General features: G+C 40.5%; 1 protein-coding gene across 1 annotated transcript in view; it reads left to right on the plus strand.

Moving 5' to 3' along the window:
• Positions 1–12,662, plus strand: part of C6H3orf67 (chromosome 6 C3orf67 homolog) — a 223,410-nt gene that overhangs the window by 148,264 nt on the left and 62,484 nt on the right. Inside the window, exon 14 of the mRNA XM_030206446.1 lies at positions 8,794–9,201. Coding sequence (XP_030062306.1) covers positions 8,794–9,201 — 408 coding nt within the window. The remainder of the gene's footprint in view (positions 1–8,793; positions 9,202–12,662) is intronic.

Consider the following 12,662-nt stretch of genomic DNA (forward strand, 5'->3'; position numbering starts at 1 on the left):
AAAAAACATATAGTGAAATTAGAAAAGGTACAGAGAAGGGCAACGAAAATAATAAAGGGGATGGAATGGCTTCCCTATGAGGATAGGCTAAAGTGGTTAGGGCTCTTCAGCTTGGAGAAAAGGTGGCTGAGGGGAGATATGATAGAGGTTTATAAAATGAGTGGAATGGAACAGGTAGATGTAAAATGGAACAGATAGATGTGAATCACTTGTTTATTCTTTCCAAAAATACTAGGATTATGGAGCATGCAATGAAGCTACAAAGTAGTACATTTAAAATGTAATTAAACTCTTGAATTCATTGCTAGAGAATGTGGTAAAAGCAGTTAGCTTAGGGGGGTTTAAAAAAGGTTTGGACAGCTTCCTAAAGAAAAAGTCCATAGACCATTATTAAAATGGACTTGGGAAAAATCCACTGCATATTTCTAGAATAAGCGGCATAAAATGTGTATTGTTTTGGAATCTTGCCAGGTACTTGTGGCCTGGATTGGCCATTGTTAGAAACAGGATGCTGGGCTTGATGGACCTTCGTTCTGTCCCAGTATGGCAATACTTATGTACTTACTAGTAAAAAAGGCCCGTTTCTGGAACGAATGAAATGGGTGCTAGCAAGGTTTTCCTGGGAGTGTGTATGTTTGAGAGAGAGAGCCAGAGCGAATGTGCGGCTGTGTGACAGTGTGTGTGTGTGAGAATGAGAGTGTGTGACAGGGCCCCCTCCCCTGTTCCTAATGCCCCTCACCCCGTTCCCTCCCCTCCTTTTCCTCCTCCTTCCCACACTTTGGGTTCCTTAAGGCTTTCAAAAGTCTATGTACCCCCGTGGCCCTAACGCCCAGTATCCGGATACCCCACCGCTTTCCTCCTCACCCCTCCCCCAAGATGTAATACTTTCACGTACTTCATTTTTTTTAAAAAATGTCCTATCTACCCTGTGTACAAATGCCCGGCATTCAGATTGAGTTCCTCTCATAAATTTTCATTTCTTTCATTCATTCAGAACTCCCCCCCCCCCCCCCCCCCCCCCCCCCCGAACACTTTTGGTTCCTTCAGTCTTTTAAAACTCTCCTATGTACCCTGTGTGCTAATGGCCAGCATTCAGATTGTTCCCAAATGTTCATGTCTTTCAGTGGTTCAGAACTCCCCCCCCCCTCCCCCCATTTAACACTTTCGGTTCCTTCAGTCTTTTAAAACTCTCCTATCAACCCTGTGTCCTAATGGCCAGCACTCAGATTGTTTTGCTTTGCCAAATTGTCTGTCACTGAGGTCAGAACATGCCTGCCTAGCAGACCACTTCCGGCAGGCACGGTCCCAAGCACATCCTGTTGGAGGTGAGAATTATTATATAGGATGTAAAAGCTAAGAAGAAAAAATAGCCAATACGGTAAAATGGGAGGACAAGACATTTTTTAGATATGTTCATGGTAGGAGGCAGTGGAAAAGTGGCATTGTGAGACTCAAATATGAAGGGGAGGAATATGTAGAAGCTGATAGAGATAAGGCAGAATTGCTTAACAAATATTTCTGTTCAGTGTTTACAGCTGAAGGGCCGGCAGCAGCACTTCAGAAGACAAACACAAATAGGAAATGGAAGGGTGGTAGTCCCTGATCAATTTTCAGAGGACTGTGTAAATGAGGAGCTGGCTAAACTAAAGATGGACAAAGCAATGGGGCCAGATAGTACACATTTTATTTATTTATTTATTGCATTTGTACCCCACATTATTCCACCTTTTTGCAGGCTCAATGTGGCTTACAGAGTGTTATAATGATATAGTCGTTACATGGTTTGAAATACAGTTGGTAGTAAGCTGAAGGTAAAGAGGGTTTAGATGGCAGGTGTTAGGTAAGGAGGTGTTTTTTTTATGTACTTGGGTGGTTTAAGGAATGATTTGTTTCATTAAGGATGTTTCTTGTAGGCTTTATTGAAAAGATGTGTCTTCAAAGCTTTGCGAAAGCTAGTTAGATTATTCATGGTTTATACATTATAGATTATATATATATAGATTATACATCCGAGTATAGGTCCCTCAGTCATAATTTTTCCGTGGAGCTGAGAGGAAATATCTTCTCAACTCAGTGCAAATTGTTCATTTTTTCTGTGCCTTCCCTTGTGGTCCTTCATTTTTTTTTTCATTTTTCTTCATCATTTTGTTTATTTTGTTCTTCCCTTTAATTCTTAGTATTTTTCAGTCTTTTTCGGTTACTTGGAGTACAGCTATGCTCGTCTGTAGCTTTTAAAATGGAGAACAGATAAAGTTTTTGGAATCCAATGGATTACAGGACCTCAGGCAACATGGTTTCACTAGAGGCAGGTCTTGTCAGATAAATCTGATTAATTTCTTTGACTGGGTGGCCAGAGAGTTGGGTCGAGGGAGAATGATAGATGTGGTGTATTGGGGTGACCAGAGAGTTGAATCAAGGGAGAGCGGTAGATGCAGTGTATTTAGATTTTAACAAAGCCTTTGACACAGTTCCACATAGATGACTAATAAATAAGCTGAGTGCCCTTGGTATTGGCCCTAAAGTGACTGACTGGGTTAAGAACTGATTAAGTGGAAGGCGACGAGAGGGTATTGGTAAATGGATCTCATTTTGAGGAATAGGATGTTACCAGTGGTGTGCCGCAAGGTTTTGTTCTTGGGCTGGTTCTTTTTAACATTTTTGTAAGCAATGTTGCTGAAGGGCTGTCTAGTAAGGTTTGCCTCTGCAATAGGGCAGACACCCCTGATGGTGTGGATAGTTTGAGGAAGAACTTAGTGAAGCTAGAGGAATGGTCTAGAATTTGGCAGGTTAGATTTAATGCTAAAAAGTTTAAGGTCATGCATTTGGGCTGCAAAAACCCAAGTTAATGGTACAGTTTAGGGGGTGGCGAACTTATGTGCACGAAAGAGGAGTGGGACTTGGGTGTGATCATATGTGGTGATCTTAAGGTGGCCAAACAGGTAGAAAAAGTGAGGACGAAAGCTAGAAGAATGCTTGGGTGCATTGGGAGAGGAATGGCCAGTAGGAAAAAGGAGATGATGATGCCTCTGTATATGACTCTGGTGAGACCTCATTTAGAATATTTTGTACAGTTCTGGAGACCACACCTTCAAAAATATGTAGGGCTTCTTTTACAAAGCCACTCTAGCGATTCCCGCGCAGTAAATGAGAGGAAGCCCATTCAGTCTATAGGCTTCCTCTAATTTGCCGGGTGCGAATTGCTAGCACGGCTTTGTAAAAGAAGCTCATAAAAAGGATGGACTTGGCCTGGAGGGTGGCTACTAAAATGGTGAGTGGTCTTCATCATAAAGTGTATGGGGACAGTCTTAAAGATCTCAATAAGTATTCTTTGTAAGCAAGGCGGGAAAGGGGAGATATGATGGAGACATTTAAATACCTATGCTACATAAATGCACAGGAGACAAGTCTTATCCTTAAGATTTTACTGACATTTATCTATTCATTTTTCATTATTAATGGATATTACTGTTTTTATGTATTTATATCTGTACTGACAATCATGTTTTTATGATATTTATATGTTTATGATTTACATTTAGATTTACATTTAGATCCATATGATGGTTCTTTGTTTTAGATGTATCTTCTACTACTACTACTACTTAACATTTCTAGAGCGCTACTAGGGTTACGCAGCGCTGTACAGATTAACAAAAAAGGACAGTCCCTGCTCCAAGGAGCTTACAATCTAATGGGTGAAATGTCTTCGAGATTCTTTTTAAAGTAATATGGTTTTGAATTGTTTTATTGATGTCTCTGTAATTTTAATTTTACATTTCAGATTCCTAATTTTAATTTTATATTGTAGATTCCTGATTGCAGGTACTTTAGTAGAAACACGGCCCGTGTTGAGTCATACAAAATTAAAGTAAAGGACTGTTAAGCATTTTCCGTTTCCTGTTTTGTCTTCTCCACTGTTTTGGTTCCCTCCCTCCCTCCCAGACACATTGCAGGGGTGTCATTTCTGCCCATGATTTAAAAAGCAGTTTAAATCTGACTAACATGCTTAAGATTATGCAAAGTATACAAAGAAACTTGGTCTTGCTTGCTTCAAGTGGGTGGCCCTCAAGAACTATTAGAATGATCTTTTTGAAACTGCAGCCCAGCAAGAATAATCAGTTTTATGTACCGAGAAATTATTGTCCAAATGCCCATCTGCATATCCTCATCAGAAATATAATACAGAAATAAAAGTGTGAGCCCTCAGGGAAATTTTGCTCATCTTCAGTATACATATGCTATGCTACAGTTAATCAGCCAGTCTTTATTGATGTTCTTGGCATCATTTCATGGCTGGGTATTTAGCAAACAAATGTTTCTAAGCCCCAGGGATATTCAAAATCTTTAGATTTAAAAATAAGTATTGTTAACTCCTGAAAGCAATAGATGGATACCTATAGAAATAAAGGCTGCATACTTGGAAAACGAAAGTTTTTGAATTTCCTTTTTACAAAAAGAGTGTGACTTTGTTTTAATAATTTACCAGATTATCTAGACCATTTTGCAGTCATTAAGATTTTATAAGGCCATTAAGTTTTAAAATAAAAGACCATTTTATGTCAGTGGCTACTATATAGAACTTACAGGGTTGTTACTGAGTGACTTTTACTAGTTCTCTGTTTTTATTGCTACATAAAAGACAATTTACCAGAAAGAATGTGTAGGGGTACAGCAGACTCTCAAGAGGATAGGATGGTATAATTCAAGTGTGTAGGGATAGGATAGATATGAAAAGGTAGGCTGGAAGAGGATCACCACCAAGTTAGCGCCATGCTAAAAAATTGCAGTCCTATTTTCTTTAGCATGGAAAATAGCGCACTCTGTGCTGGAACTACCGCCAGTGCGCACATTGGGCTGGTGGTAGCTCCACATTAATGTGTGGTAAGCCCGCATAGGGCTTATTGCTGCTTTGTGAAAGGGCCCCTAAATTTCTTAACGGTTTAATTCAGGGGTCCTTTTACTAAGTTTACTTCAGCTTAAAAGGACTTACCATGGGACACGCTGAGGCATCCTGCAGTAAAATCCCAATGTGCATACCCTAACCACATGCTAAAAAATAAGAACATAATAGTAGCCATACTGGGCCAGACCAATGGTCCATCTAGCCCAGAATCCTGTTTTCCAAACAGTGGCCAATCCAGGTAACAAGTATCTAATAGAAACTCAATTAGCAGCAACATTCCATGCTACCAATCCTGGGGCAAGCAGTTGCTTCCCCATGTCTGTCTCAATAGCAGACTATGGACTTTTTCTCCAGAAATGTGTTCAAACCTTTTTTAAGCAACCACTAATAGGGTGAAAACTTGGGCTTCATTCATTGGGCAAAAACTCCAAGTAGAAATAGTGCAACAACAAGCAGTGTGTTTTTTTAAGTGCACATTAAGGTTCACATTCTATATATGGTGCCTGAAAAATCCACACAGAGCAAATTTCTGCCTAAGTGTATTTTATAGGCAGCACCTAAATTTAAGTGCGGTATACAGAATACGCTTAGTTGATATCCCAGCGCCTAGAACTACGTGCATCCATTTATACCAAGGAAAACGCGATGTAAATAATGCATAGGGGCATATTCTATAACAGTGCACATAAATTTTAGAACACCCACAAAACACCCATTTCCCTGCCCATAACCATGCTCCTTTAGGCTTAGCACATTAGAATTTAGTCTCTCTGCGTTATAGAATACACTTAGCAAGTTGTGCACGTACAATCTAATTATTGCCAATTAGTGCTCATTATTACTTAAGTACTATTAATGCTGATTTGCTTGTTAAACCAATTAAGTTACATGCATTGTTATAGAATATGCTTGGATTTTGGCACGGAACACTTTCAGGCTTATTTTCAAAAGAGAAGGGCGCCCATCCTTCGACACAAATTGGGAGATGGGCGTCCTTCTCCCAGGGTCACCCAAATCGGTATAATCGAAAGCCAATTTTGGACTTCTCAACTGCTTTCCATCACGGGGACGTGTCGGAAGCATAGCGAAGGCAGGACTGGGGCGTGACTAACGCATGGGCGTCCTCGACCAATAATGGAAAAAAGAGGGGCGTCCCTGACGAGCACTTGGGCGACTTCACTTGGTCCTTTTTTTCTTTCGACCAAGCCTCAAAAAGGTGCCCGAACTGACCAGATGACCACCGGAGGTAATCGGGGATGACCTCCCCTTACTCCCCCAGTGGTCACTAACCCCCTCTCACCCTAAAAAAAACTTTAAAAATATGTTTTGCCTGCCTCAAATGTCATACCCAGCTCCCTGACAGCAGTATGCAGGTCCCTGGTGCAGTGCACTTCAGGCAGGCGGACCCAGGCCAATCCCCCCCTCCCCCGTTACACTTGTGGTGGTAAATGTGAGCCCTTCAAAACCCACCAGAAACCCACTGTACCCACATGTAGGTGCCCCCCTTCACCCCTTAGGGCTATGATAGTGTTGTACAGTTGTGGGTAGTGGGTTTTGGTGGGGGTTTGGGGGGCTCAGTACCCAAGGTAAGGGAGCTATGCACCTGGGAGCAATTTATGAAGTCCACTGCAGTGCCCCCTATGGTGCCGGGTTGGTGTCTTGGCATGTCAGGGGGACCAGTGCACTACGAATGCTGGCTCCTTCCACGACCAAATGGCTTGGATTTGGTCGTTTCTGAGATGGGCGTCCTTTGTTTCCATTATCACTGAAAATCGGGGACAACCATCTCTAAGGACGACTATCTCTAAGGTCAACCTAAATTTCGCGATTTGGGCGTTCCCGACTGTATTATGAAAACGAAAAATGGACGCCCATCTTGTTTCGATAATACGAGTTTCCCCGCCCCTTTGCCAGGACATCCTGCGAGGACGTCCTCAGGAAAACTTGGGTGCCCCTTTTGATTATGCCCCTCCATGCGTGATATATAGAATCTGGGGGTATATTAAGTGCATTTCATATCTATAACCCATCTCAAGCATTTCAAAAAAACCGGCTCAAAGTTCACTCAATCAACTATAACAAAATAAAATAACGTACTACTTTCCTTAGTTTCTTGAAGTGACTAGCCAGTCTGCTGAGATGAAGTGAGACCATTTGACTTCCTTGTAGGCATTGACACAGCTTAGTAAAAGGGCCCCTCAGTTTGGGCTTAACTTCTAAATCATTAACAAGACTTCAATTACTTCAAAACACAGCAGCCCGATTAATTCTTTTCAAAAGTAAATATGACCATGTTACACCACTATTGCAGACTTTACACTGGTTGCCTGTTCAGGCTAGAATTCATTTCAAAGACTTATGCTTTATTTTCAAGATCTTGAATGGATTCTGTCCGAAATATTTTTCAATTTTGATTTGTCTTCAGCATTGTAGAACTACTAGGTTTATTCATGTGAACAAATTACATTTGCCTTTTTTTCTTAAACTTCGTTTGGCCTCTACAACTAAAAGATTGTTCATATTGGCGGTGGTTCCTATTTGGAATACCTTGCTTATTACTATCTGGATTGGAACCAATTATTTGAGATTTAGGAAATTAGTCAAGTCTTTCCCCCCCTCCCCATTTACTAAGTTGCACTAGCGCTGACACAGTCCAGTCACTTTGAATAGGCTATGTCAGCATTGCCATGCAGAAATTGCTAGAGCACCTTAGTAAACATGGGAGTTGAGGTTTTTTTCTCAGAATTATTCTTGAATTTTTGTATTACATTATTTGAATTTTATGTAATATGTAGAATTGTATTTGGGATGTGTGGGATGTGAGTTTGTTTATAATGTGTAATGTTTTTTTGCAGTGAACCGTTGTGAGCCTGTAGGTGTAGACACGGTGTATAAGGTGTGCTTTGTTAATGTTGTTGTTGTCATGGTCTGTTTTAATTCACACTATATATCTGATTTTACTGTTCATTGTCCTGAATGTTCTGTCTTCACAAAGGCAGCTTACAAATTTTAATACCTAAAGGTAATTTAAAGTTTTTCAGATGTACGCATCCTGACCCAAACATAAAATACTTTGTGATAGAGTGTTATGGAGCCAAAGTATTAAATTAGTCAGTTAAATTGACTAGCTTGGCGGTTGTGGTATTATAAATTAGCCTACTTCCATTTAAAATATTTATTCTTGCAACAAACCTGTGTAGTAATGTTATAATTAAATACTAACAGTAACACAGTGTTATAGACCAGAATCAGAATTTTCAAAAGAGGAGACCATGACTTTTTATATAGAGTTTTTCTTCTAATGAGGGTTTGTGAACAGAGTATAAGGTTTCCAAGCACCATATACACAAATCATTAGTCAGATGAGTTGACATTATGCACATTCTCATTAATTGTCTCTTTTTTTATTGTATAATTAGGGTACTGTGCTTAGGGAGGGTGGTTTTCTGCAGTTACACACTGCTTTATTTGTGAACATGGGCTTTATGAAAATTGTCCACCCTAAAAGGGTGAATCTCTTCATAAAGGCAGTTAATAACTCTCAATAAATAAAAGTGGATTGAGTGTACATGTAGGTCCATTATGTGGACCTGCATGTACACTCTTGTTGGGCAGACTGAATGGACCGTACAGGTCTTTCTCTGCCGTCATCTACTATGTTACTGTGTACATTTTTGTCTGCAGTAGGAGGAGGCATTCTTGGGGGCAAGGTTAGGGTGTGTTTGAAATTATGCATCTACCTTTGATGCCTCAGTTGTTCCTGCAGAAATGACTTTAAAATTGCCCTCTGTATGTACAGTGGACAATAAATTAATTAAAATTACTATTAAAATTATTCCATTTTTAGTGGCATCAATTGCTAATCAAAATCTTTTGCTTTTCCAATTTAGGATAGCCTCAGTGTCTTCATCAGATGTACCCCCAGCCCCAAAACTGCATACAGCAAATTGGAATCATCTTCTCCAACAACTGTTGCTGAGGACTCAGTGGAAAGGACCCCAATGAGTTATGAATGTAATTCTTCTGGAGGATCTGATAAAGACAGCCAAAAAGAAATCATGTCGTCAAACCCTCAGATTTCATATGTGAAAAAAGTAGACGCAGACAACATTCAGAAAAAAATGATGCCTACTCCTAGTCTTTCTCCTACTGGAAGCTGGCCTGAATTTTCCAAAGAAATTCCAAACACTTCTAAAACACTGAAAGATATGCCTGTCAGCCAGATAAGAACGTCAATGAATAAAAGGTCTGTGAAGGAAATCCCAAAAGAAGATTCAAGACTAACAGCTGACCCATCTGTAAGTGATTGCTGCTTTGGGCTTGGGCTTTTGCTTGGTCTTATTTAACTAACTAACTAATTTATGTAATTACTTGCAATTATATAATGCCCTCAACTATAATGTTTTACAGTAAATTACATATTATGAGTCCTCGCTACAAAGAGCTTCCAGTATATAGTCATCTATATACTAAGCATTATTCCCATAGAAACATGGAAAGCAATTCAACAAAGGGGCACCTAGAGGGCACCTATTGAAAGCCTATCCTATAAAGGAAAGTAGGTGCTCCCTTTCCTTTATAGAATAACCAGACAAATACATGCATATGCAGTCAGGTACGGGTAGTTGGTGTAAATGCTGATGCCTAAATGTGTAAGTTTTAGTATTCTATGAGTTATGTCCATGAGTGCGAGTGTGTACCCACTTGTAAAATATGCATGTATTTTTACTGTGTGTAATCTTTAAGAAACTAATAATAAAGTTGATTTTCTGATTTCTAACCACTTAGTAAACTTCAAAAGCTTGCTTGCTTGCTTGCAATGTTTTATTCATGGTTTAATAGAGTTCTTTATTATTAAGTTCAAATATTTTTTAATTAAGAAAGAAGTGCAGCCCTTTGGGTAATATTGCAAGCATGTAGATAGCTAGTAATTAAACTTTTCCGCACGTATAGCTACACTCAAACAATTCTGAATAAATCATTTAAAACTACCAGAATGCAAATATCGCTCCATTCATCTTTAAACAGCAGAAAATATCCTAATCTGACAAGTTTTCTAAATCTAGAAAAACACAGATTAAAAACAGTGTGACAGATGTGAAGAACTAACACCAATCTTAACCATCCATGTGAAAACTGAGACAGGTTATAGGCCATAGCTCCCTGGAGTACGTATTCTATAAAACGTACCAAGTCACAATCATTTAGGGGTGTGACACACAGTTCCAGCCAGCCCCATTTTCCAGCTCACATGCCTTCTCTTACACATTTCATCATCAGTAGGGAGAAGTAAGATGGAAAAGAAGACAAGGTCACGCTGGAGACTTGACGTCTCCTCACCCAATCCATAACAGGAGGTCTGAGAGCCAGATGCACTAACTCCATGGAATGAGCCCTTCCCTTACCGATCCCTTAGTGAATTGGTAAAAAACGGGCATGCATGAAGGAAATCGCATGCAAATGAGCTGCTCACTGTTAACTCATTTGCACGTGTTTTCCGTCCTAAGGAGGGGAAGCCAGTCGGCCAGCTGAGCATGCGCAGAGCAGCCAAGCGTTGTGATGGCTGCTCTGCACATACCAAAGACGGCTTCATACACATCCTTCACTTTAAAAAAAAAAGGATATCCCTGATGAACACTTGGGGACAGTTTTTTCTTCAGATTTTTTGATGGGCGACCTTCTCTTGTACGTGTTTTTCTTACGTGCCCGAAATGACAGGCCGGAGAGAATCGGGGATCGGGACGTGTGAGGATGTCCAAATCAAAACTATTTGGATGTCCCTTTCGATTATGCCCCTCCAGGTCTCAGCCAATCACATCATGTTTAGCTGTCACTGGTGTCAGCTAAACGCGCTGTGATTGGCTCAGAGAGACCTGGAGGGGCATAATCGAAAGGGACGTCCACATAGTTTTGATTTGGGCGTCCTCACACGTCCCGATTCTCGGCGGTGGTCATTTCGGGCACGTAAGAAAAACACGTCCAAGAGAAGGACGCCCATCAAAAAATCTGAAGAAAAAAACGTCCAAGTGTTCGTCAGGGACATCCTTTTTTTATTTTGAGTGAAGGACGTCCAAGTGTTAGGCACTTGAAAGGACGTCCCTGACAAGCACTTGGACTTTTTTTTTTTCTTCCGATTTTTGCGATGGGCATCCTCCTCTGCATGGGTCCCGCGCAGCCCCAACGGGAGGTGCAGACCTCCCGTTAGGTTTTCCACGGTGCATGGGGTCAGAAAATGGCTGTGCATCTGCCTTGCATGTGCATTATAATACTAATTAGCGCATTATAATAACCTGTAGGTCATTTGCATTCCATTTTCGTTAGCTGCTACCATGACAGGAAAATGGCTCGGAGAACCATTTTGTGCATGTCTTGTTTTACTACTTGTTCGCTAGACTGGCTAGAACTGGTTTAAAAACCACGTTGCTGGCTCGTTAAGTTTAGTGCATCTGGCCCTGAGTCAGAGTAGGCTGAGACATGGAAGGTCTCCAGCATGGCCTACACTGAAAAGTCCTGCACTTCCTTTCTTCCAACCACACTGAAAAGGTAGGAAAACTGCTGAAATGTGATATTTATTTATTTCAAAAATTTATATTCTGCACTATCCTACAACTCTAGGTGAATAAGGAAGAGGGAGACAGGGAAATGCTGGACTGCAGCAGCAAGGGAGAGGTGAGAAAAAGAGAGAGGGGAGAAGAGATTTGCTGGGTTACTGAGGGTATGGGAGGTTCTGAAATCTGGTGGGGGGGAGAGGGACAGGGAAATATTAGACTGCACAGGGGAAGGAGATGAGAGATGGGGAGATGCTGGACTGAGATAAAGGACTAAGTGGAGTGGAGAGAGAACAGTGAGATGCTGGATCATGGGGTGGAGACAACACAGTGTTTAAATGATTACTTCATGTATTTAAAGAACAAAGATATCCAACACTCACATCACCCATGTGAAAACGTAACTGCCCCTTTAGTTACTCAGTCAACCGATTGACCAAATTTAATTGATAATGTCAATCCTGAAGTTTAAATTAATAAATATATTCAGTGCCACTATATGTATAATTGGTGGTGGTGAATAATACATATTTGGACTCATTAGCAAAACATCTAAAAAGTGGTATAAAGCAGCATTTGGACGTTTTTCCTCACAAAAACTTCCAAATCAGTATTTTTGGAACCTATTTTTAGACGTTTTTCTTTGAAGTCCGTCAGAAGTTCGTCCAGATCTGAAGGGGGCATATCAGGGGCGTGGTCAGGGCGGGACTTGGGCGTTCCTGAGACTTAGACGTTTTTCAGCCATAATGGAAGAAAACAAAAACATCCAGGACTATAACTTTTTGAGCTAGACCTGTTTTTATAACTAATAAGTCACAAAAAGGTGCCCTAAATAAACAGATGACCACTGGAGGGAATCAGGGATGACCTCTCCTTATTCCCCCAGTGATCACTAACCTCCCACCCCCCCAAAAAATGTGATGAAAAACATTATTTGCCAGCCTCAGGTGTTATATTCAGGTTCATTAGAACAGCATGCAGGTCCATGGAGTAGTCTAGTGGTGGGTGCCCCCTATTGCTTCCCTGGGATGTCAGGGGGACCAGTGTACTAAAAATGTTGGCTCCTCCTACATCCCAATGGCTTGATTTTGTGCGTTTTGCACTTGGACTTTTTTTTTTTTTTTTTTTTTTTTAATGGACCAAAAAAGCGTCCAAATCACAAAACCTATTTTCAAAAACAAAAGATAGACGTTTTTCTTTTTTGAAAATGA

The sequence above is a fragment of the Microcaecilia unicolor genome, chromosome 6, assembly GCF_901765095.1.
Source record: "Microcaecilia unicolor chromosome 6, aMicUni1.1, whole genome shotgun sequence".
Lineage (NCBI taxonomy): Eukaryota > Metazoa > Chordata > Amphibia > Gymnophiona > Siphonopidae > Microcaecilia > Microcaecilia unicolor.